General features: G+C 41.1%; 1 protein-coding gene across 1 annotated transcript in view; it reads right to left on the reverse strand.

Annotated features, from left to right (window-relative positions):
* Window positions 1-657: 657 nt before the first annotated feature.
* Window positions 658-27,592, reverse strand: part of LOC134342710 (regulator of G-protein signaling 22-like) — a 184,412-nt gene continuing 157,477 nt past the window's right edge. Inside the window, exons 20-24 of the mRNA XM_063041199.1 lie at window positions 20,226-20,276; window positions 15,476-15,493; window positions 13,816-13,977; window positions 9,550-9,729; window positions 658-771 (exon numbers count right to left, since the gene is read on the reverse strand). Of these exons, the coding sequence (XP_062897269.1) occupies window positions 658-771; window positions 9,550-9,729; window positions 13,816-13,977; window positions 15,476-15,493; window positions 20,226-20,276 (525 nt within the window). The remainder of the gene's footprint in view (window positions 772-9,549; window positions 9,730-13,815; window positions 13,978-15,475; window positions 15,494-20,225; window positions 20,277-27,592) is intronic.

Below are 27,592 nucleotides of genomic sequence, written 5' to 3' on the forward strand. Positions count from 1 at the left end.
AGTGAACTCGGTCTTTTCTCCTTGGAGCAACAGAGGATGTGAGGTGACCTGATAGAGGTGTATAAGATGATGAGAGGCATTGATCATGTGGATCGTCAGAGGCTTTTTCCCAGGGCTGAAATGGTTGCCACAAGAGGACACAGGTTTAAGGTGCTGGGGAGTAGGTACAGAGGAGATGTCAGGGGTAAGTTTTTTACGCAGAGAGTGGTGAGTACGTGGAATGGGCTGCCGGCAATGGTGGTGGAGGCGGATACGATAGGGTCTTTTAAGAGACTTTTGGATAGGTACATGGAGCTTAGAAAAATAGAGGGCTGTAGATAAGCCTAGTAATTTCTAAGGTAGGGACATGTTCGGCACAACTTTGTGAGCCAAAGGGCCTGTATTGTGCTATAGGTTTTCTATGTTTCTATATTTCTAACAAAGTGGTTGAAAACTGAGCCGCAATGGTGGAAACCAACACTATACTATTGATATTACTGGTGTGTATTATGGGGAAAAAAGTAGAAATGGAATATTTGAGATTGCTCTTCAGAATTTTCAGTAAAGACTCAGTGGGTTAAATGTCAAATTCTGCGTTATTCTGTTCTACAGTTAAGATTCTAAATTGCACAAATCAGATGTCTTACCTCAGGCGAGCTCATTCCAATTTCTTCTCCTTCACTTGTTTCTTAATCTGCTTTCTATGTTTTGTAGGCTGCCTTCATCAGCAACACTCCGTCGGAAGTTTGTAAAGTCTGGCCAGAGTTTGAAGAGAATATCAAAAACTGCCATCTGTAGAGGAAATATCAATGCTTTTGTACATGAGATATTTCTGGATTAAAAGTCAAACTAGATTACTTTTATTTATCCCATTTACATTGAAACATATAGTGAAACTTGTGTAAAATCAAATCAGTAAGGATCATGCTGGGCAGCCTGCAAGAGTTGTCACCCTTCCTGCAGCAACATACCATGCCCACAACTCACTAACCCTAACCGTTATGTCTTTGGAATGTGGGAGGAAACCAGAGCACCTGGTGGAAACCCGCATGGTCACGGGGAGAATGGTCAAACTCCTGACAGACGGTGGCAGGAATTGAACTCCAATCAGTAATCACTGCCGCTACAATAGGATTACACTAAACGCTCTGCCACTATGCTGCCTTCAGATTACTGAAGCACATATATTTCAAAATTCCAGATTAGCAAATCAACCTTCGAAATATGTTCAGCTATTATTTGCAATCAGCCATAAACTATGCAATGGAAGTATAAGAGAGAACTTCATAACTGAGCCATTCAATATGAAATCTTACAACCACTGCACTGAAGTCAAAATTAACTTATTTTACCATAGAACCATAGAAACTACAGCACAGAAACAGGCCCTTTGGCCCTTCTTGGCTGTGCTGAACCATTTTCTGCCTAGTACCACTGACCTGCACACGGACCATATCCCTCCATACACCTCCCATCCATGTATCTGTCCAATTTATTCTTAAATGTTAAAAAAGAACCCGCATTTACCACCTCATCTGGCAGCTCATTCCATACTCCCACCACTCTCTGTGTGAAGAAGCCCCCACTAATGTTCCCTTTAAACTTTTCCCCCTTCACCCTTAACCCATGTCCTCTGATTTTTTTCTCCCCTTCCCTCAGTGGAAAAAGCCTGCTTGCATTCACTCTATCAATACCCATCATAATTTTATATACCTCTATCAAATCTCCCCTCATTCTTCTACGCTCCAGGGAATAAAGTCCTAACCTATTCAACCTTTCTCTGTATCTGAGTTTCTCAAGTCCCGGCAACATCCTTGTAAACTTTCTCTGCACTCTTTCAACCTTATTTATATCCTTCCTGTAATTTGGTGACCAAAACTGAACACAATACTCCAGATTCGGCCTCACCAATGCCTTATACAACCTCTTCATAACATTCCAGCTCTTATACTCAATAGTTTGATTAATAAAGGCCAATGTACCAAAAGCTCTCCTTACGACCCTATCTACCTGTGACGCCACTTTTAGGGAATTTTGTATCTGTATTCCCAGATCCCTCTGTTCCACTGCACTCCTCAGTGCCTTACCATTAACCCTGTATGTTCTACATTGGTTTGTCCTTCCAATGTGCAATACCTCACACTTGTCTGTATTAAACTCCATCTGCCATTTTTCAGCCCATTTTTCCAGCTGGTCCAAGTCCCTCTGCAGGCTCTGAAAACCTTCCTCGCTGTCCACTACACCTTCAATCTTTGTATCATCAGCAAATTTGCTGATCCAATTTACCCACATTATCATCCAGATCATTGATATAGATGACAAATAACAATGGACCCAGCACTGATCCCTGTGGCACGACACTAGTCACAGGCCTCCACTCGGAGAAGCAATTCTCTACTACCATTCTTTGGCTTCTTCCATTGAGCCAATGTCTGATCCAATTTACCACCTCTCCATGTATACCTAGCGACTGAATTTTCCTAACTAACCTCCCATGCGGGACCTTGTCAAAGGCCTTACTGAAGTCCATGTAGACAATATCCACTGCCTTCCCTTCATCCACTTTCCTGGTAACCTCCTCAAAAAACTCCAATAGATTGGTCAAACATGACCTACCATGCACAAAGCCATGTTGACTCTCCCTAAGAAGTCCCTGTCTATCCAAATGCTTGTAGATTCTGTCTCTTAGTACTCCCTCCAATAACTTACCTACTACCGACGTTAAACTTACTGGCCTATAATTTCCTGGATTACTTTTTGATCCTTTTTTAAACAACGGAACAACATGAGCCACTCTCTAATCCTCTGGCACCTCACCTGTAGACAGCGACATTTTAAATATTTCTGCCAGGGCCCCTGCAATTTCAACACAAGTCTCCTTCAAGGTCCGAGGGAATACACTGTCTGGTCCCGGGGATTTATCCACTTTAATTTTCCTCAAGACAGTAAGGACCTCCTCCTTTTCGATTTGTATAGTTTCCATGATCTCACTACTTGTTTCCCTCAATTCCATAGACTTCATGCCAGTTTCCTTAGTAAATACAGACTCAAAAAACGTATTTAAGATCTCCACCATTTCCTTTGGTTCCGCACAAAGCCGACCACTCTGATCTTCAAGAGGACCAATTTTATCCCTTACAATCCTTTTGCTCTTAATATACCTGTAAAAGCTCTTTGGATTATCCTTCACTTTGACTGCCAAGGCAACCTCATGTCTTCTTTTAGCCCTCCTGATTTCTTTCTTAAGTATTTTCTTGCACTTCTTATACTCCTCAAGCACCTTATTTACTCCCTGCTTCCTATACATGTCATACAACTCCCTCTTCTTCTTTATCAGAGTTGCAATATCCCTTGAGAACCAAGGTTCCTTATTCCTATTCACTTTGACCTTAATCCTGACAGGAACATACAAATTCTGCACTCTCAAAATTTCTCCTTTGAAGGTTTCCCACCTACCGATCACATCCTTGCCAGAGAACAACTTGTCCCAATCCACGCTTTTTAGATCCTTTCTCATTTCTTCAAATTTGGCCTTCTTCCAGTTAAGAACCTCAACCCTAGGACCAGATCTATCCTTGTCCATGATCAAGTTGAAACTAATGGTGTTATGATCACTGGAACCAAAGTGCTCCCCTACACAGACTTCTATCACTTGTCCTAACTTGTTTCCTAACAGGAGATCCAATATTGCATCCCCTCTAGTTGGTCCCTCTATATATTGATTTAGAAAACTTTCCTGAACACATTTTACAAACTCTAAGCCATCTAGACCCCTAACAGTATGGGAGTCCCAATCAATATATGGAAAATTAAAATCCCCTACCACCACAACTTTATGTTCCCTGCAGTTGCCTGCTATCTCCCTGCAGATTTGCTCTTCCAATTCTCGTTGACTATTGGGTGGTCTGTAATACAATCTCACTAATGTTTTGTACAGTTACATCTATTAAATACCCACAGATCTCTAGAAAGGCTTATAGGAAAAATGACTCATCATTTTATTCCTAAATGACTAATTCCTGTTATGGATTCTCCAGTCAAGGGACTGACAGTCAATTCCTGTGGAAAATTAATACACATTTCTTTCATTTGCTTCTTTTAAATTCTGGAGAAAAGCAAATGATTACTTAAGTTCAAAGTTCAAATTTATTATCAAAATACATATATATCACCATATATTAGCTTGAGATTTGTTTTCTTGCGGGCATTCACAGTCGATACAAAGAAACACAACAGAATCAATGAAAAACTACACTCTAAGGTGAACATATAATGTGCAAAAGGCAACAAATCGTGCAAATACAAACAGAAAAACAAAACACTAGTAATAAATAAACAATAAATAGTGAGAACATGAGTTGTTGAGCCCTTGAAAGTGAATCCATAGGTTGTGAAATCAGTTCAGTGTTAGGGTGAGTGGAGTTCTCCCCTCTAGTTCAGGACTCTGATGGTTGAAGGGTAATGACTGTTCCTGAACCTGGTGGTGTGGGACCTAAGGATCCTGTACCTCCTTCCTGATGGCAGCAGTGAGATGAGAGAATGTTCTGGGTGGTGGGGGTCATTGATGATGGATGCTGTTTTCCTTTGACAGCGCTCCTTGTAGATGTGCTCAGTGGTGGCAAAGGCTTTACCTATGATGGACTGGGCTCTATCCATTACTTCCTGTAGACATCTCTGTTCAGGTTGGTGTATCCATACCTGGCCATGATGCAACCTATCGGTGTACTCTCCACCATGCATCTTTAGAAGGTTGTCAAAGTTTTAGATGACATACCGGAACTTTGCAAACTTCTAAGAAAGTCGAAGCACTGCTATGCCTCATTTGTAATGCTGGACCCAGGGCAGATCCTTAAAATGGGATAACACTGAGAAATGTAAAGTTACTGACCCCTGCACCTCTGATTCCCTGATGAGCACTGAACCTCCAGTTTCCTCCTCCTGTAGTCAATAATCAGCTCTTTGGTTTTGGTGTTGTTGTGGCACCGTTCAGCCAGATTTTCAATCTCCCTCTTACGTGCTGATTCATCACCACCTTTTATTTGGCCAACAACAGCACTGTCGCTAGCAAGCTTAACAAAGGCACTGGAACTGTACTTCGCCTCACAGACACAAGTATAAAGAGAGTAGAGCAGGGGTCTAAGAACAGAGCCTTGTCATGCATCTGTTATGATAGCAATTGTAAAAGAGATGTTGTTGCCCATCCGAACTGACCATCCAACTTGCTTGTACTGGGGCTCCGTTTCTCATAGTCCACTCTCTAGTGACACAGGTCCTGCATTCTCTCAAGCACATAGGACTCTGGATCCTTTCACCTTTGAACACACCAGGGCTTTGGATTTGCACTCAGCCAAGCCCTAGCTTATGAGCTTCCTTTTATTTTGTGGACTTCCTACTCCTATGTTCACTGTAAACTTGCCTGGTTCATTGAAAATTTATCATCATGTAAAAAACACACACACAAAATGCTGGAGGAACTCGGCAGGTTAGGCAGCATCTATGGAAGTTAATAAACAATTAAGATTAATTTTCAGGCCTGAAAAGAAAGGGGAAAGATGCCAGAATAAAACTGTGGGGGAAGGGGAAGGAGGCTAGCTAGAAGGTGATAGGTGAAGCCAGGTGCATGGGAAAGATATCATAGAGGGGGAGCAGTTGACAGAGGGTTTCACTAGCTCCCACAAAAGAGAAGATTTAAACTTCTTCAGGGCAGGCATCTTTCGAAGAGGCTTTGCAGAGGAGCAGCAACTGCTAAGTTCCTCCAGCATTTTGTGTCTGGTGCTTTGGGTTTCCAGCATCTGAAGACTTTCCCGTGTTTATCATACTGTATAAAATCTGAAAAAAGTGAATTAATACGAGTGCGAAGGTAGTAAAGTAATATCTAATAGTCTGTTAGATTACCAAGCATGTTAGATTATCAGAGTGCTGGTGAGGCAGGGTAAATGCATAACATCATGGAGTTTAGCATAAGACCCAGAATTTGGAAAGGGATTGTTGGCCTATACTTCTGCTTTGCACCAGCGAAAGGATGTTTCGCCACATTAGAGGAGATGCAGAATGGATTTTCCCAATGGCTTGTGAAAATGGGAAGAGCTATGTGAAACTTTAAGTGAGAGCTTGTTAATATAAAACATTGTCAAGAAGATCTGTGATGGGATTACTTGTTCCATTCTTTTTGCTCATTATGATATTTTTAAGAAGTGTTTACATGTATTTTGAAATCATTTGGAATGGTTTGCATTACAATTTAGTTATTATTCATTCATTACTCCATTTTTTTCAGAATTTTTAATGTATTTTAAGTCTTTTGCTCCTAATTTAAAAAAAAATAAAAAATATTAAATTTTAAATTGAATGTTAATAAAACATCTTGAATGTTGTAATCAGCGCTGTCTTGAAATATTTTCTGTTGAGAAATGCTACTGTTAATATCCAAGATTTGTTTCATAATTGTTCTCATCTGCCTCAGGGTGCTCATGGAGAGAGTTTGTAGAAAATATATACAACAAATTTACTAATAATCACCAATAATCTTTGATAACCAAAACTCCTCTTCATCTCTGTTCTAAAGGGGCACCCTTCTATTCTGATGCTGTACCCTATGGTCCTAGGCTCCCCCACTATAAGAAACTTCCTCATTCAGATCTCTTTTCTGTTTAGAAAAGCTCTCATGAATAATATCTATAGTTCTTGCTAAGTAACGCAGGATGTTAATATGGCACAGAAGAACCTCCAAGTCTACGAGACCGAACTGGTTGGAACTATTTCCCTGCTCTATCTCTGTCATTCTTTTTCTGCCTTTTGCTCCAAATCTGCTGTCCTTTAACTTTCTCTTAACATGAACAGTTGCCTTCTATCTATCCCAAATCTATCTTTTTTCTAGACATTTCCTCAGTGCTTTTTTTCTACTCCTCTTCTGTGCATTTGAGATGACTCCAGTGTCCTCTCAAATGGGATCTGCTCCATAGACTGCTACAGGTACAGTGGGTGATTCCCATCATTAATTAAGCAATAACTTTTATGAGTAATATCCACAGTTCTTGCAAAGTAACTCAGAATGTTAATATGGTACAGAAGAACCTCCAAGTCTACTGGACCAAATGGGTTCTTTCTCTATAGTTCAGCATATGTTTCTCAAGTTCTTACCCAATATATCTTTGATTGAATTGATTGATTTTGTTTCCTTTCAGGTAGTGAATTCCACTTCATAAAACCTGGAGGGTGGTGGGGTGGTAGGTGAGGACAAGGGGAACCCTATCCCTAGTGGGGTGTCGGGAGGATGGGCTGAGAGCAGATGTGCGTGAAATGGGAGAGATGCGTTTGAGAGCAGAGTTGATAGTGGAGGAAGAGAAGCCCCTTTCTTTAAAAAAGGAAGACATCTCCTTTGTCCTGGAATGAAAGGCCTCGTCCTGAGAGCAGATGCGGCGGAGACGGAGGAATTGTAAGAAGGGGATGGCATTTTTGCAAGAGACAGGATGGGAAGAGGAATAGTCCAGGTAGCTGTGAGAGTCCGTAGGCTTATAGTAGACATCAGTAGATACGCTGTCTCCAGAGACAGAGACAGAAAGATCAGGAAAGGGGAGGGAGGTGTCGGAAGTGGACCAGGTAAATTTGAGGGCAGGGTGAAAGTTGGAGGCAAAGTTAATGAAGTCAACGAGCTCAGCATGCATGCAGGAAGCAGCGCCAATGCAGTCGTCAATGTGGCGAAGGAAAAGTGGGGGACGGATACCAGTATAGGCTTGGAACATGGACTGTTCCACAAAGCCAACAAAAAGGCAGACATAGCTGGGACCCATACGGGTGCCCATGGCTACACCTTCAGTTTGGAGGAAGTGGGAGGAAGCAAAGGAGAAATTATTAAGAGTAAGGACTAATTCTGCTAGACAGAAGAGAGTGGTGGTAGAGGGGAACTGGTTAGGTCTGGAATCCAAAAAGAAGCAGAGAGCTTTGAGACCTTCCTGGTGGGGGATGGAGGTATATAGGGCCTGGACATCCATGATGAAAATAAGGCAGTGGGGTGAGGAACTACACCTTCTTGAACTTCCGTTAATGCCCCTCCTCCCGTTCTTACCCCATCCCTTATTTATTTATTTATTTATTTATTTATTTATTTATTTATTCATTCATTCATTCATTCATTCATTCATTCATTCATTCCCTTTTTTCTCTCTCTGTCCCTCTCACAATAACTCCTTGCCTGCCCTCCATCTTCCTCTAGTGCTCCCCTCCCCCTTTCTTTCTCCCTCGGCCTCCTGCCCCATGATCTTCTCCCTTCTCCAGACTTGTATTCCTTTTTCCAATCAACTTTCCAGCTCTTAGCTCTATCCCTCCCCCTCCTGTCTTCCCCTATCATTTCAGATCTCCCCATCACCCTCCCACTTTCAAATCTCTTACTATCTCTTCTTTGTAAGTCCTGATGAAGGGTCTCGGCCCGAAATGTCAGCTGTGCTTTTTCCTTTGGATGCTGTCTGGCCTGCTGCGTTCTACCAGCATTATGTGTGTGTTGCTTGAATTTCCAGCATCTGCAGATTTCCTCATGTTTGCGTCAGAAAGCCCTCACCATCTTTGCTATTTACTCTATTATAGCTGCAGTTGATGTGGGGGGGGGGTGGGGATGCGGGGAAAACAAGCTCCCACTACCTATTAAATGTTCCCAATGGCATGCACTTCAAATAGACTCTGACAACAAAGCCAAGCTCCTGGCCTTCATGTGTGACTTAGCTACCAAGCCCGGCAGAATCATTTCTACTGCCAGGAGAAGGGGCAAAGACAGATGACTGGTGCCTTAAAACCAGTCACTTGGCAGCTCATCTGGGAGAAGGAAAACTCTAAAGTCAAACCTCTGCTGCCTTGTGGCTATACCTATTCACGTGGAAGGCTTCAGGAATAAACCCTGAAAAATCCAGAGCTGGAGCCCCTAAGGTACTCCTACACTGAGTTCAAAGCTGATAGGCAACTGCTGTGGTGCCAAACTGTATCGGCTCTGCCATTCCTTTGGGTTCATCAGATGCAGAAGGGAAGTTTGCCACATGGGCAACAGCTTGCTCTCCATATTGTACTGCTCAGGCTTGTGTATCTAGACAGCTAGGACACAACATCTATAGTGGACCCTGCCCGATGGAGGCCTCACGTATATCTGCCTTTGACCTCTCAATGACCTACTTCCCTTCCAGCTCAGTAAAATATTCCACATCAGCACTAGCATCTTATTTCCTTTTGCTGTGTCCCCTCTGTGGCCTGGAACACTGAATGTCTAGTTGAGTCATGTTTCAGTATCATTGTTACATCCCAATCCTATGAGGCTGGTTTGCAACTTACATGTCAACAATAACTTTTAGCACAACTGTGTTTACACATATGTAGACTAAGCTCATTTTATTAGTCCCTCTCCATGTTTTGCCATCTAATACTCTTTCATACAATCTCGTTCACCCTGCTGCTTTGTTTCTATTGCTGTATACTCGTCCCCAACCCCTAACAATTTTTAAACCCATTCCAACCATTTTCATGAGGCTCCTCACTGGAACGTTCTACTTGGAAATCTTATTAAGCTATTTTGCATTTATTTTCATATACCTGTGCTTCTCTGAAGATATATATTCCCTGATTTTCCATGTCATTTACAATCTTATCTGCACACTCTTGTGAAATATCAATCTGCAAAGGTGGCATGACGTTGGAATTGATGAAACAATTAATGATGGATTTGATCTTATTCTGAATGCTTTCATCAGTTGCTTTAGAATGGCACATGTCCTGAGGGAACAAGAAAGGTGAAAAGTCGTTACTTTCTCTGTGTCACTGAAGCTACAGAAAACGGTGTTCTCACACACATGCACACAATGCTTATATTTTTAAGCATACATGCAATTCTGCTATACAGTCGATTCCAATTAATTGGGATACATTGGAATCAATATATATGGCCCAATTAGCCAAAGATTAATGAAAATTGCTGAAAAGGTATAAAAAAAAGATAAACTACCATTTAACAAAGTAACGATTTATATATTTAAATGAAATACAGAGCAAAGTAGAAAACTACCAATACTACCACGATACTATAAAACTGTGCATTGGTTCCCAATAGTTAACAATGAGGAATTCATCCTGTGCACCTGTTGTGTTCTTTTGATTGAGTGTAAATGAACAAAATCAGTGCTGACACCAATGTAGATAATTGACTGCCTTCATATAATGCTGCAGGTGTACCCCGCTTTTCGAACGTTCGCTTTACGAAACCTCACTGTTACGAAAAACCTACATTAGTTACCTGTTTTCACTAACAGAAGGTGTTTTCAATGTTATGAAGAAAGGCAGTGCGCGCCCCAAGCAGCTGCTTTCCCCCGGATTCGGAACGGCATTATCGCTGGCATTGCTTAAACACATGCCTGTGAGCATCCGTTAGCAAGATGAGTTCTAAAGTATCGGAAAAGCCTAAAAGAGCTCGTAAGGGTGTTACACTTAGCGTAAGACTAGATATAATTAAGCATTTTGATCGTGGTGTACAAAGTAAAGACAAAGTGAGTTTGGCTTGTGGAAGTTGACGAAGATAATGTTGAAGAGGTTTTGGCATCCCATGACGAAAAACTGATTGATGAAGAGCTGATGCAATTGGAACAGGAAAGGATAACAATTGAAACCAAATACAGTAGCAAATGGACCGAAGGTGAAGATGTCCAGGAACTGAATGTGAAGCAACTGTGTGAGATTTTCACTGCAATGATAAAGTACGACTTTAATTTTGAAAGGGTACGTCAGTTTAGGGCATACAGTATTTGCAAGATGGTTTGAGTGCTTACAAAGATCTGTATGATAGAAAAATGCGCGAGGCTCAGCAGTCAAGCAAGCCTTCACATCAGCCACAGCAGACGACGAAACTCAACCTTTGACATCGAGGCAGGCAGACATAGAAGACGATGACCTGCCTGCCCTAATGGAAACAGACGACACCTCAGTGTCCCGCCACCCCAACCCCCAGGCTGCGGACAGATACCGATTCGCGGAGAATGCAGCGGTAGCCAGGAGGCACAAAGCACATTTTTAAGAAAAAAGCTGAAATAAACATGCTAATTAATTAGGTGCCGCCCAGCACGTAATTGTCAGCCCAGATCAGAGGTGATTGCTGATTGCATCGCCTCTGACCTGGGCCGACATGTACGTGCCAGGCAGCACCTAATTAACTACCATGTTTATTTCAGCTTTTTTCTTAAAGATGTGTTGTGTGCCTCATGGCTACTGCTGTACCCCTGCATGCTTCGCAGATCAGTATCGGTCGCTGCCCGGAGGGTGGGGGCCACTGCACCACCCCAACGTGCGACGACTCAGCCTAACACATCATCATCAGTGTGCTCAGCGCTGTTCCAATTCCAGTAAGTGATACTACACGGTACATACATTATTTCTACTTTATATAGGCTATGTATTTTTACGTGTTATTTGGTATGAGTTGGCAGCTTCATAGCTTAAAGGTTACTGGAAAGAGTGTTTTTGCCAACAGCCTTGCATGAGATTTTCTGCCGAGAGTGCTTGCGTGAGATTTTTGCTATGGCGAACAGCGCCAGCAATGATTATGGAAAAGTATTTCTACTTTATATAGGCTGTGTATTTATCATATCATTCCTGCTTTTACTATATGTTACTGTTATTTTAGGTTTTATGTGTTATTTGGCATGATTTGGCAGGTTATTTTTGGGTCTGCGAACGCTCACAAAATTTTCCCATATAAATAAATAGTAATTGCTTCTTTGCTTTATGGCATTCCGGCTTACGAACTGTTTCATAGGAATGCTCTACCTTCGGATGGCGGGGGAAACCTGTATAGACGATTGCATCCTCCAAATCTTCATTTCCATTTTAACATTTAAGATGATTGTTGATGCCCTCAAATTCTTCATAGTTCCTAACTTTTTAAAGTAGTGAAATCACTTCATTTTCACTCACATCCATTCTGGCATTTCCAAGCCTGAATGTTTGAAACTGCAGTGAGCAAAACGGTTCCGAATTGTCTTACTGCTTAGTTCTTGCCAACAATTACAGACAAAAATCACTGCTTTTTGAACTCAAACACACACTTCTGACACTATTTAAAAATTGTTCACTATAAGCATGGCAATAGTGTCTAATGGCCGCACAACTCCATGTGACTGACAGTAGATAGGAACTGTTTGGCAACAGTCTCCTTTTCTAATTAAATGGCATAGTGTCCCAAATAAACAAGTGGAATCCCGGCCATGTTCTCAATTAGATTTTATGCTTTCTTTCCAATATTTTTATTAGTTTTTACATAGAAGAATACAGAGTACAAGAAAGTATATATGAAAGGTCAAAAAAGATTTAAAAACTATCAATTACATTATATCTATTCATAACAACAGTATCATTACCCTGTATTCATGTAAGTTAATCAAAAGTTATATTGAAATATACTAATTTATTACAAAAAAAGCGTCTAACCCCCACCAAGACTGAAGCTGTTTACTAAGGAGAGAAAAAAAGGTAAAGTACCTTCTCATATAATAAAAATTAATAATAGCCAACACCTGAATTTAAACAACAAATTGAAGGTTTTGAAAATAATTCAGAAAAAGTCCCCACAATGTTTGAAAGTCTTGATGTGATTCAGAAATTGAACAACGAATCTTCCCTAAATCTAAGTGTGACATAACGTCGCATAAGCATTGGGCATGAGTAGGAGGAAAAACATCTTTCCATTTAGACAAAAGCACCCTCCTAGCTTTAAGAGAACTAAAGGCCAAAATATGTAAATCAGATGTCTTCAGCTTGATATCTTGTCCTGCAACAATACCGAATAGGGCTGTCAGAGGATTAGGCTTAAAATTGACTTTGAAAAGTAAAGAGAAAGTTTGAAAAACTTCCTTCCAATATTTTTCAAGATTCGGACAAGTCCAAAACATATGAATTAATGAAGTTTCTCCATTATTACATCTGTCACAGTAGGGAGGTATATCCGAATAAAAACGAGATAGCTTATCTTTAGTCATATGGACTCTATGTACCACCTTAAATTGTATGAGGGAATGGCGAGCACATAGCGATGAAGTATTAACCAGTTTAAAAATTTCATTCCAAGTTTCCTCAGATATTGATGTCTGTAAATCTTGTTCCTAGAGATTCTTAATTTTGTCTAAAGGAACATTCCTCGTCTTCAGTAACATACCATAAATATTAGATATTGAACCATTATGAAAACGTGTCAAATTAAAAATTACATCTAGTAAGTTCTTATCTGAGCTTATAGGAAATGTACATAATTGAGATCTTAGAAACTCTCTGACTTGTAGATATCTAAAAAAGTGAGTTTTGGGTAAGCTATACTTAGCTGATAATTGCTCAAATTAAAAAAGTTTTCCTCCAACAAACAGATCCCAAAAACATTTAATACCCAACCTGACCCATTCTTTAAAAACTAAATCAGTCAGGGAGGGTTTAAAAAAATTAGAATAAGTGGGACTTGAAAGGGAAAATCTCAATAAACCAAAAAGTTTTCTAAATTGTATCCAGATCCTCAGAGTATGTTTAACTATTAAATTATCAGTTAGTCTACTTACAAATAAAGGAAGTGAGGATCCAAGAAGAGAAATAATAGAAAATTTATTAACAGAGTTAGCTTCTAAAGAAACCTATACCAGACAGTCTACATGATTAATATAATATAGCCAAAACGTGATTTTATGCTTTAAACGTTGTCCCAAATATGTGGCTGCGCCAATTAACTGATGTGTTCCAATGAACCATAATCATATATAAGGTTACACAAATAATTCACAAGAAAAGTACAGGTTTAGATTTTGTATCACTGTACTGTATTTACTTATTTACCTTATATTTTTGAACCTCAAGCCAGAAAAGAACATTATTCTCCATTAATTCTCCTTTGAATGACACAAACTGTTGAAATTGTTGGGCTGTTACTGGATTTAGCAAAGCTTTACGGAACACCACGATTTCTTTTGATGTGGAAATCCATTTATTATTCATAAACTGTTGGGAATATAATTTATCAGCGTCACTTACATCAGCTAATTTTCAAACACATTGGAAGAGAAATTAACATAGAACATTGTACTAAAATTTTGAATTGCCTGTGTTTACAATTTTCTGCAGTTGCTTTGCCATTGCCAATCCTTAGCTACCGTATATTGGACCAATGGGTTTTAGGGAGGGAAACAAGCTAACGGCAATTCATACCCATAAACTCCTTCAAACTACAAATGATGGGTTTTTTTAAAATCAATGTTAACTCTAATGTTTCACAGTAAAGAAAGATAGGCTTAGTGTGCTGGGATGGAGTTGTGAAATTTTTTGTCCCAGAAAGTGGACATAATTATTGATATATACACATTTAGTGTACGTCTTAGTCATGCTGTTTATCTGCTGGTTACTTCGGCAAGTCTGGAATTGCTGACTTGGGTTTGCCACTTGCACCATCTACTGATATACATCAATATTACACAGGGAACACAAGAAACTGAAGGTGCTGGATCACAAATTACTGGAGTAAATCATTGGGTTTGGCAGCATCTGTAGAGGGAAGTGGACAGTCAAATGTTTTGGGCAGAGACCCTTCATTTGTCCCAGTTCTCTTCAATCCTTTAGCATGAAGAAATATTCTCCTTTTATTGAATATACTTAAATGACTTAGCCTCCATTCCATTTTGTTCTAGAGAACCTCACAGGTCCATCACCCTTTCACTAAAGAAATTTCTCCTCATCGCGGTTCTAAAGTGTTGGATAGAGCAGGTGCCTCACAGCACCATAGACATTATTCTGGCGTCTTCCCACTTCGTGTTCAGTCTGGAAGAAGAGTCTTGGCCTGAAATGTCGACTGTTTATTCATTTCTGTAGATGTTGCCTGACTTGCTGAGTTCCTCCAGCATTGTGTGTTTGTTGCCCCGGCTTAATTTTAATTGTTGCCTGGGGTGCTGTCCATGTGAAGTTGGCATGCTCTCCCTGTGACCCTATGGTGCTCCAGATTCCTGCTAAACCTCAAGGATGTGCACAGTGGTAGGTTTATTTGTCAATTTAAATTGCTCCTGGAATGTAGGTAAATGGTAAAATCCAAGAGGAGTTATTGAGACGGTGAGGAGAATAAAATAGGATTACATAATTGGAGAGTTGACAGTCAGCATGGTTGAAAGACTTGTATTTGTGCATTGTTTCTGTCAGTACCTCCAGTTGAACTCTTGTCTTTTTGTGTGTTTCCCCCTAGCTGTCAGTCTGTGGTTTTGTATTGCCATGTGCTCCTGTCCCTGCTCCAGCCCCTGTATTACTGAGTACTCCGTCTCTCAACTGTTTCTCATTATTACCTGTATTGCTGTCACCTTTGTTGCATTGTGCTCCACCTATCATCTGCCTCTATGTTTATTGCTCAGTGTATTTCAGTCCTGTGTTTTCACCTGTTTGTTGCCAGATTGTGCCAGTGAATTTTCCTGACCCTTTCCAGCATTTGTATCTGTACTCTGCCTGTCTGAATATTGACTTTGCCTATTTCCCACTTCTGGTTTTTGGATTTCTCTGAATGTTTTGATCTCTGCCTGTACTTTGACACCGACTTTTTTTGCACCTTGGGATTTGTTACTCAATTAATATCATTGTGTGCACAGCACTGGGTCTGTGATTGGATCCCTGCTCCAGTATCCTGACAGTTTCTCTATAATTCATGACTGTAAATACCAGATCCTACATCTCAAAGCTGTAACCCCTGGTCCGAGTGTCTCTGGCTATTGGGAACATATTTTCTGTATATAGTTGGTCAAGAACTGTTAGAGTTACATGGGTGTCTATGAGATCTCATCTCATTCTTCTAAAATCTAGTAGGCATAGGGCTAATTGGCCTTATCATTTCCTATACAGCCATTCTGCTGCTCTAGGAATTAGTATAGTAAACTCCTTGAACTCCTCCTGTGACAAGAACATACTTCCTCAGAAACGCACATAAAATGCTGGAGAAACTCAACAGGGCGGACAACATCAATGGAAAAGATTAAACAGCCAATGTTTCAGGCTGAGTCCCTTCTTCAGGAATGAGAGGGAAGGGGGAGACAACTGAATTAAACTATGGGGGGAAGGGAAAGAGGCTGGCTGGAAGCTGATAGGTGAGGCCAGGTGGGTGGGAAAGTTCAAGGGCTGGAGAAGAAAGGATCTGATCGGATGGAAGAGCAGACCATAGAAAGGGAAGGAGGAGGGGACCCAGGGGGATGTAATAGGCAGACGAGAAGAAGTAAAAGTTTAGAGTGGGGAATAGAGCAAGAGAGGTGAAATTCACCGGAAGGAGAAATTGATATTCTGGTTGAAAGGTATGCAGACAGAATATAATGTGTTGCTCCTCCACCTTGAGCATGGTCTCATTTTGGCACAAGAGGAGGCCACGGATTGACTGGGAATGGGAATTGGAATCAGAATTAAAATGTTTGGCCACTGGGAGGTTCAACTTTTGGCACATGGAGTGGAGGTGCACGATGAAGCGGTCCCCCAAATTACAATGGGTCTCACAATTGTAGAGGATGCTGCATCGGGAGAACCAGACACAATAGATGACCCCAGCAGATTTACAGGTGAATTGTTTCCTCAACTGAAAAGACTGTTTGGGGTCCTGAATAGAGGTGAAGGAGGAGATGTATGGATAGATGGGGCACTAGGTTGCTTGCAGAGATAAGTGCCCGGAGGGGATTAGTGTGGAGGGACGAATGGACAAGGGAACCCCAGAGGGAGAAATCCCCGCAGAAAGCTGGGGGAGGGGGTAGCTAAAGATATATTCAGTGGTAGGGTCCCTTTGGAGATGGCGGAAGTTGCGGAGACTCAAGGGGTGGTAGGTAAGGAAAAGAGGGACTCAATCACTATCATGATGACAGGAAGATAGGGTGAGCTCAGACGTATAGGAAATGGAGATGGGGGTGAGGGGGGCATCAATAGTAGAGGGAGGGAAACCCTGTTCTTTAAAGGAGGAGGACATCTCTGATGACTTGGACTGGAAAGCTGTGTGCTGGGAACAAATGTGGCAGAGGCAAAGAAACTGAGAAAAGGGAATAGCATTTTTACAGGAGATAGGGTGGGAAAAGGTATAGTCAAGTTTACTATGGGAATCAGTAGGTCTACAAAAAATGTTGATTGTAGTTTGTCCCCAGAGATGGAGACAGAGAGATCAAGAAAAGGGAGGGAGGTGTCAGAGATGGTCCAAGTAAATTTTAGGGCAGGTTAGAGTTAGAGGCAAACTCAACATGGATGCGTGAAGCAGCACCAATACAGTCGTCAATGTACTGGAGGAAGAGTTAGGGAGTATACCTGGGCAAAGTTTCTAATATAGACTTTCTACATAGCCATAAAAAAGGCAGGTACAGGTTGGGCCCATGCAAGTGCCCATGGCTATCCCTTGGGTTTGGAGAAAGTGGGAGGAGCTGAAGGAAAAATTGTTTTGGGTGAGGACTAGTTCTGCCAAGATGAGACCACCCTCAGGGTGGAGGAGCAACACCTTATATTTTGTCTACATACTCTCCAACCTGATGGTATGAATATCGATTTCTTCTTCTGGTGAGCAAAATTTCTCCCCCACCCTCCATTCCCCACTCTGACCTTTCACTTCTTCTCACCTGCATATTACATCCCCTTGGGTTCCGTCCTCTTTCCTTTTCTCCTATTGTCCACTCGCTTGTCCTATCAGATACTTTCTTCTCCAGCCCTTGACCTTTCCCGCCCAGCTGGCTTCACCAATCACTTCCCTGCCAGCCTCTTTCCCCTCCCCCACCATTTAATTCAGGCATCTCCCCCCGCTCCCAGTCCTGATGGAGGGTCTCGGCCCGAAATGTCAACTGTCTACTCTTTTCCATAGATGCTGTCTGAACTGCTGAGTTCCTCCAGCATTTTGTCTGTTGCTTTGGATTTCCAGCATCTGCAGATTTTCTCGTCTTTGTGATTTAATACTTCCTCAGACATGAAGACCAAAACTGCATATAAAATCCAGATGGATCTCATCACACCCTCACCCCAGCAATCAATCCCTTTCTTAATCTGTCATCATTCAGATAGTAATCTGTCCTCTTGTTTAGAAGAACAAGCATGTATCCATACTCATATACATCTGTCATGTCACTCATCTAAACTATCTAATCACAATTTCTTTGCATCCGCCTCATTCTTAGATTACCCTTAGTTTTATGTCATCTGCAAATTTGGAGATATTACATTTAACTTCATCTTCAAAATTACTGACCCATTGTTATGAAGAGCTTCAGTGCTGCAGTACTTCACTGGTTATGCCAGTTACCTGGAAAAATCTCAAGATTCAAGTTTATTTATCACAAGTACTTCAAAGCACATAGTGAAATGCACGCTTTGTGTTAACAGCCAAAGCACCCGACCATGTGGCTGGGGGCAACTCGCAAGTGTCGTCACACATTCCCGTAATGCTTGGCAAAACGACAAAGTACACAACAAGTAATAAAACAAGTACCGTCCCTCCCTCCGGCCCATGCAATTACCTAGACCTTCAATCCCAGGACAGGCCATCTTCATTCTCCATACTCCAGAGGACTCGGACTCAGATTCTTAGGCATTAGGCCTTTAACTTCCCCAATGGACTCGCAGAGATTCACAGACTCAGGGTCTGGCTACAGGCCCTAACTTCAGACTTCCCATTCGACTCTCTAGCCTCGAGCCTCGGTATCAACCCCAGGATCCGCCAATCACCATACACTAGGACTCCACCTAGACTAGCTTATTCCCACTCATTGTTTCCTACCTGTTAACCAGTTATTAATCCAGGCCTGTACATTATCCCTCAATTCTATATGCCTTAATCTCTTATGTGGGATTTTGTCTAAAGCATCCTGATGGACAAAATACACATCTTCAGGATCTCCTTTATCTATTGTGCAAATTATATCCCAGTAGGTTTGTTAAGCTCTTCCCCTGCCATAAACACATGCTGACTTTGTCCAATCTCATTCATGCTTTCTGAGGATTCTGTAACTGTACCTTTATGATAGATATTTTTACCCCATCAATCCATTCTCATATCCAGCTTTCACAAACGCTGCCACACTTAACACTGCTCAAAGCTTCCTGACAAGAAATCACACTTTGTAGACACTCTCAACTACTCAACCATATTTCTACATGACTCAAACTCTGACAAACACCTCCCCAGATGCAGCCAGTTAACTCTGTTCTAGAAGCAAAATCATTGGTCATATTGTCAGTAGATAGTGCCTATTTTCCTGAGGCCTCACTTTTGGTTGCCAAGGCAATTCAAATATGTTGTGTACAGTAAACAATCACAGAATGAAATTCATCCTGAGAGTGGGCAGAACCTTGGACATTACCTGACTGAGGCTGCAACAGTCCGTATTGTAGGCAACACATTCAGTAAGATATTTGGTTAACATCTGTTGGCCAAAAATGTTTTTCAGTAAGTTGTGAGAGACTAGAAGACCTTCTTTCCAAGCTCCTATGTTGTTCTGTAATACTGTACATCAGGAGTGGCCAACCTTTTACATTCCATGTGTCAATTTTTTCACATACAAGTTCAGATGTGCCATACAACTCTTGTACCCCCATTCAATTCTTGTAAAAATGTTAATATAGACATATTTAGCATTTTTACATATATTGATTTGATATAAAAACAAGATAAACGTTACTTACCTTAATGAGACTTCTAACAAATATATTTTGTCTTCTTTTGATTTCTTCCTTTTTCTTAATCACATATTCTTTCCGTAACTCAGACCCAAGCACTAGCTTCAGTTTTCCTTCCATTTCAGTCTGATGTTGTGTTTTATAGTGTATATTAAGATCATGTCTTCTATTACGTGGGAAAGTGTTTTCACAAACAATGCACAACGGTTTTCCTGACGGACCCGCTATAAATAAGAACTCATTTTCCCACTGTTCATTGCGCCATTTCTAATCGTCCAATGCGCCACTTTTGGTGCATGCACCATAGGTTGGCCATCCCTGCCGTATATGATGTCATGAAGGACATAATCTTTTACATTTTAATTCTGTTACTTAATCTCAAAAGGGGTTCTGAACAGTGTTTCTGTACAATTTGTGAAGAGTACTTGGTTACATGGCAGACATAAACTGCACTGACAAACTAAAATACTTTCTTCGGCATTATTGACTAAAAATTCATACTAACATTACTTCTGTAAACAACCCAAGAAAAGCTGGCTGTATTTCTCCACTTATTTCCCAGTCGTCCTCTGCAGCTGGATCCCACAAATCCTCACCTTCTTACTCTGCTGCAACATATGGTCCTCCAACACATCCTGCATTTGTACCTGGAGAACAAAGAAATAAAAGGTTAGATTTTAGGATCAGATTCTACAGAGAACCTAAGGATGTGAAGTGCTCTCTAATTAAACCATTGCATATGCAGTGGCATGCAAAAGTTTGGGCACCCCTGGTCAAAATTTCTGTTACTGTGAATAGCTAAGTAGGTAAAATATGAACTGATTTCCAAAAGGCATAAAGTTAACAATGACACATTTCTTTAATACTTTAAGCAAGAAAACTTTTTTATTTCCATCTTTTACAGTTTCAAAATAACAAAAAAGGCAAAGGGCCTGAAGCAAAAGTTTGGGCACCCTGCATGGCAGTACTTAGTAACACCCCCTTTGGCAAGTATCACAGCTTGTAAATGCTTTTTGTAGCCAGCTAAGAGTCTTTCAATTCTTGTTTGAGGGATTTTCATGCATTCTTCCTTGCCAAAGCCTTCTAGCTCTGTGAGGTTCTTGGGCGGTTTTGTATGCACTGCTCTTTGAGGTCTATCCACAGATTCAGGGGACTGTGAGGGCCATGGCAAAACCATCAGCTTGCGCCTCTTCAGGTAGTTCATTGTGGATTTTGAAGTGTGTTTAGGATCATTATCCTGTTGCAGAAGCCATCCTCTTTACATCTTCGGCTTTTTTACAGACGGTGTGATGTTTGCTTCCAGAATTTGCTGGTAATTAATTGAATTCGTTCTTCCCTTTACCAGTAAATGTTCCCTGTGTCACTGGCTGAAACACAAGCCTAAAGTATGATTGATCCACCCCCGTGCTTAACAGTTGGAGAGGGGTTATTTTCATGAAAGTCTGCACCCTTTTTTCTCCAAACATACCTTTGCTCACTGCAGCCAAAAAGTTCTATTTTAACTTCGTCGGTCCACAGGACTTGTTCCTAAAATGCATCAGGCTTGTTTAGATGTTCACACGAGGAAATCTGCAGATGCTGGAATTTCAAGCAACACCCATAAAAATTGCTGGTGAACGCAGCAGGCCAGGCAGCATCTATAGGAAGAGGTACAGTCGACGTTATGGGCCGAGACCCTTCATCAGGACTAACTGAAAGAAGAGATCCTGACGAAGGGTCTTGGCCCGAAACGCCGACTGTACCTCTTCCTATAGATGCTGCCTGCCCTACCTTGTTTAGATGTTCCTTTGAACCTTTTGAATAGAACTTTTTGGTCGCAATGAGCAAAGATGTTTGGAGAAAAAAGGTGCAGAATTTCATGAAAAGAACCCCTCTCCAAATGTTAAGCACAGGGGTGGATCGATCAGCCAGTGGCACAGGGAACATTTACTGGTAGAGGGAAGAATGAATTCAATTAAATACCAGCAAATTCTGGAAGCAAACATCACACTGTCTGTAAAAAAGCCAAAGATGAAAAGAGGATGGCTTCTACAACAGGATAATGAACCTAAACATACCACAAAATCCACAATGGACTACCTCAAGAGGCGCAAGCTAAAGGTTTTGCCATGGCCCTCACAGTCCCCCAACCTAAACATCATCGAAAATCTGTGGATAGACCTCAAAAGAACAGTGCATGCAAGACAGCCCAAAAGTCTCACAGAACTAGAAGCCTTTGGCAAGGAAGAATGGGTGAAAATCTCCCAAACAAGAATTGAAAGACTCTTAGCTGGCTACAAAAAGCATTTACAAGCTGTGATACTTGCCAAAGGGGGTGTTACTAAGTACTGACCATGCAGGGTGCCCAAACTTTTGCTTTGGGCCCTTTTTCTTTTTTGTTATTTTGAAACTGTAAAAGATGGAAATAAAAAAAAGTGTTGTTGCTTAAAATATTAAAGAAATGTGTCATCTTTAACTTTATTCCTTTTGGAAATCAGTTCATCTTTTACTCGCTTAGCTATTCACAGTAACAGAAACTTTGACCGGGGTGCCCAAACTTTTGCATGCCACTGTATCTCACTTGATGATTTTCACACATTTGAATGTCAATTGTTTCAAAGTTCAGAAGTTTAAAGTTCAAAGTAAATGTTATTATCGAAGTACATATATGTCACCATATACAACCCATATTCATTTTCTTGTGGGATATACTCAGCAAATCTATAGAATTGTAAATATAACAAGATCAATGAAAGATCAACCAGAGTGCAGAAAACAACAAAATGTGCAAATGCAAATATAAATAAATAGCAATAAATAATGAGAACAATACATAATAAGATGAAGAGCCCTTAGAGTGAGGTCATTGGTTGTAGGAGCATTCCAATGATGGGCAAGTGAGTGTAGTTATCCCCTTCTATTCAGAGCCTGATAGTTGAGGGGTGGTAACTGTTCTTGCACCTGGTGGATAGTAATGACCAATTGCTGAATTGGTAACTCTTTTACAGTATTCACTAAATTGCATTTTTCTACATTTTATGGCGAGTAATAATTAAAATAGATTTACTGTGTAGTTCCGAGTTGCTTGTTTTATTTCAAGATGCAGCACAGTAACAATGAGCCCACACCACCCAATTACATCCATGTGACCAATTAACCTAATATCCTGCACGTCTTTAGAATGTGGGAGGAAACCAACAGGGTCATAGACCCTGGGCTGCCACTTCTCAGCCCAGTTTTGCATCCTATCAATGTCCCACTGTAACTTCTGTCAGCCCTCCACACCATCCATTACACCACCAACCTTTGTGTTGTCAGCAAATTTACTAACCCATCCCTCCACTTCCTCATCCAGGTCATTTATAAAAATCACAACGAGTAAGGGTACCAGAACAGATCCCTGAGGCACACCACTGGTGACCGGAATCGATGAAGAATATAACCCGTCTACAACCACTCTTTGCCTTCTGTGGGCAAGCCAGTTCTGGATCCACAAAGCAATATCCCCTTGGATCCCATGCCTCCTTACTTTCTCAATAAGCCTTGCATGGGGTACCTTATCAAATGCCTTGCTAAAATCCATATACACTACATCTACTGCTCTACCTTCATCAATGTGTTTAGTCACATCCTCAAAAAATTCAATCAGGTTCATAAGGCACGACCTGCCTTTGACAAAGCCATGCTGACTATTCCTAATCATATTATGCCTCTCCAAATGTTCATAAATCCTGCCTCTCAAGATCTTCTCCATCAATTTGCTAACTCACTGGTCTATAATTTCCTGGGCTATCCCTACTCCCTTTCTTGAATAAGGGAAAAACATCTGCAGCCCTCCAATCCTCTGGAACCTCTCCCATCCTCATTGATGATGCAAAGATCATCACCAGAGGCTCAGCAATCTCCTCCCCCACTTCCCACAGTAGCCTGGGGTACAACCCATCCAGTCCCGGTGACTTTTCCAACTTGCTTTCCAAAAGCTCCAGTGCATCCTCTTTCTTAATATCTACATGCTCAAGCTTTTCAGTCCCCTGTAAGTCATCCCTACAATCGCCAAGATCCTTTTCTGTAGTATATACTGAAGCAAAGTATTTCGAGAGGCTTTGAACGTTTTTTACTGTGCCCATGGTCTGTTCTTCATCAAGTTATGGTATTGTTGCACTGTTGTAACTATATGTTATAATTATGTGGTTTTTGTTAGTTTTTCAGTCTTGGTCTGTCCTGTGTTTCTGTGATATCACACCGGAGGAATGTTGTATCATTTCTTAATGCATACATTACTAAATGACAATAAAAGAGGACTGCGTGTCCTCATAATCTTAAAAAAAAAGTAACTTTGCTATTTCCTCCGGTTCCATACACACTTTTCCACTGTCACACTTGATTGGTCCTATTCTCTTACATCTTATTCTCTTGCTCTTCACATACTTGCAGAATGCCTTGGGGTTTTCCTTAACCCTGTCTGCCAGATCCTTCTGGCTTTCCTAATTTCATTCTTAAACTCCTTCCTGCTAGCCTTATAACCTTTTAGATCTCTATCATTACCTATTTTTTTGAAATTTTTCTAAGCTCTTTTTTTTGACGAGATTTACAACAGCCTTTGTACACCCTGGTTCTTGTATTATACCATCCTTTCGCTGTCTCACTGGGACATAGCTATGCAGAACCCCACGCAAATATACCCTGAACATTTGCCACATTTCTTCCATAAGTTTCTCTGAGAACATCTGTTTACAATTTATGCTTCTAAGTTCCTGCCCGATACCCTCATATTTCCCCTTACTCCAATTAAACGTTTCCCTAACCTGTCTGTTCCTATCCCTCTCCAATGCAATGGTAAAGGAGGTAGAGTTGTGATCACTGTCTCCAAAATGCTGTCCCACTGAGAGATCTGTCACCTGACCAGGTTCATTTCCCAATACCAGATCAAGTACAGCGTCTCCTCTTGTAGGCTTATCTACATATTGTGTCAAGAAACCTTCCTGAACATACCTAACAAACTCCACCCCATCTAAACCCCTCACTCTGGGGAGATGCCAATCAATATTTGGGAAATATTGTTACAGGGAGGACATATAAACTTCTTACAGACAGCAGTGGGAATTGAACCCGGGTCACTGGGGCTATAATGGGTGTTTTGCTAACTACTGTGCTACCTCAGAAACCATCTATGGTAAAGAGTTAATTTCCAGACTCTCTGCTTTGAAAACCAGATACATTATATAGCTGAGGAGAGGAGTGTTTTCAGAGCTTAGGCTTTCAGAATTCTCTCAGCAGCTTTACTTTACAGCAAGAAGTGATAAATATTTTAACTTCCCTAATGTTAACTGGATCACCAACAGAGCACAGGTTTTGTACAGTATGGAACTCTTTAATATTTAATATGTACAAGAAAGTTTCCTTAATCGAAATATAGAGGGCCCTAGTAGAGAGGGTGTAACACTGAATCTCCTCTTAGAAACTGAGGTACAGCAAGTGACTTGTGTATCAGTGAGAGGGCACTTCAGGGCCAATGACCATAATTCCATTAGTTTATTTTGGAGAAAGGTAGAATTGGTCCACAAATAAGGGTTGTAAGTAGGTGCAAGGTCAATCTCTTAGGCACTATGCAGGAACTTAAAGATGTCATTTTGGTGACAGTATTTGAGGGTAAAGGGATGACTGCAAGTGGGAGGCTCTAAAATGGTGATATCAGTTCAACAGCAGGTTCTTGTCGGGGTGAAAGGAAAGCTTGCGTGTTTTGGAAGTCCTGATGGATGAGATGGTCAGGAAAAAAGTGTATAGTACGTGAGGTTTAGACAATTAGGATCAAGTGAATGAATACAAGAAGTGTAGGAAAACACTTAAGCAGGAAATCAGGATGGCAGAAACATAACAGGATCTGGCATTCAAGTTTAAGGAAAATTTCAAGAGATTTATTAAGAATATAAAGGGGACTAGGGAGAGCATAGGTCCCCCTTAAAGATCAGCATGACCCATCTATGTATGGAACCACTGTAGACCGAGTGACATTTTTAAAGAACATTTTTATCAGTTTTTTTTTACTGTGGAGAAGACCATGGAAGTTAAGACATTGAAGCAAATTAGTTGCAATGTCTTGAACCATTTCTAAATTAACAAAAAGCAGGTAGTGGCGATCCTAAAGCACATGAAGGTTGATAAATTCCCTCTGCCTGACCAAGTGCATCCTTGGATTGTGTGGGAAGCTGAGGACAAAATTGTTGAGGTCCTTACAGAGATAGTTGTATCTTCTTTAACCATGGGTGAAGTTCCTGAAGACTAGAGACTGGCTAATATTATGCTGTTATTTAAAGATGGCAACAAAGACAAGCCAGAGAACTACAGGCCAGTGAGCCTGATATCAATGGTGGGCAAGTTACTGGAGGAGATACTGAGGGACAGCGGCTATCAGTACTTAGATGGACAAGGAGTGATTAGGATAGTCAGCACTGCTTAGTGCGTGGGAAATCATGTCCCACAAATCTAATAGAGTTCTTTGAAGACATAATAACAATAACAAGGGAGTGGTTGGACAAGCTATGTCTTTAGTAAGGCTTTTGGTAAGATCCCACATGGAGGGCTAGCCTGGAAGGTTAGGTCACATGGCATCCAGGAAGAGCAGCAATAGTGAAGTGGATACAATATTGGTTTGATGGTACAAAGCAGAGGGTGTTGGGAATAGGGTGTTTCTTGGAGTGGGCATCTGTGACTATTGGGTACAACAGGGTTCAGATCTAGACCCTGAAATGTTGTTCGTCATTTATATAAATGATTTTGTTGAGCCTGTAAGAAAATGAATCTCAAGGTTGTATAATGTATGTATACTTAAATAATAAATGTCCTTTGAATTTTGAGCAAGGCACAGTTGGTAAGTTTGTAGATAACACAAACAGGTGCTGTTGTAGGAGTGGTTATCAAAATAGAAAGGGATCTTAACCCGCTGGGTAAGTGGGCTGAGGAATGGCAACCAGATAAGTATGAGGTGCTTCATTTTGTGAAGTTCTTCGTAGTGAACAGTAGGATCCTGAAAAGTGCTGTACAACAGAGGGATGAAGGAATACAAGAACATTCTTCCATGGAAGGGGCATCACAGGGAAACAGGGTGGTGAAAGCGTTTCACATTGAGTATAAGAGTTGGGATATTAAGTCGTGGAAGCGCAAGATATTGATGAAGCCGCACCTGAAATATTATGTGTAGATTTTCCTTCTGTGTTACAGAAAAGACATTATCAAGCTGGAAAAGATGCAATGAAGATTTACAACATTGTTGCTTGGACCCAAGAGCAAGGGAGTGGCAGGGTAAGCTGTGACTTCATTCCATAAGACATAGGAGCAGAATTAGGCTATCTGGCCCATTGAGTCTGCTCCACCTTTTTATCACGGCTGATCCATTTCCTTCTCAACCCCGTTCTTCTACCTTCTCCCTGTTACCCTTCATGCCCGGACTAATCAAGAACCTATTAACCTCCACCTTAAGTATATTCAATGACTTGGCCTCCACAGCTGCCTGTGGCAATGAATTCCACAGAGTCACCACCCTCTGGCTAAAGAAATTCCTCCTCACCTCTGTTCTAAATGGACATCCCTCTTTTCTGAGGCTGTGCCCTCTGGTCCTACACTCCCCCACCAGATGAAACATTCTCTCCATATCTACTCTAACTAGGCCTTTCAAGATTTGATAGGTTTCCATAAGATCCTCCATCATTCTTCTAAATTCTAGTGAGTAATGGCCCAGAACCATCAATTGGTCCTCTTACGATAAGTGATTCATTCCCAGAATCATTCTTTTAAAATTCCTCTGGACCCATTCCAAAGTCAGCACAACCTTTCTTAAATAAGAGGTCCAAAACTGCTCATAATACTCCAAGTGTGGCCTTACCAGGGCCTTATAAAACCTCATTATTACATAGAGTCCTAGGGAAGTACAACACAGAAACAGGTCCTTGGCCCATCTAGTCCACATTGAAACCATTTCAACTGCCTA

The sequence above is a fragment of the Mobula hypostoma genome, chromosome 1 (assembly GCF_963921235.1).
Source record: "Mobula hypostoma chromosome 1, sMobHyp1.1, whole genome shotgun sequence".
NCBI lineage: Eukaryota > Metazoa > Chordata > Chondrichthyes > Myliobatiformes > Myliobatidae > Mobula > Mobula hypostoma.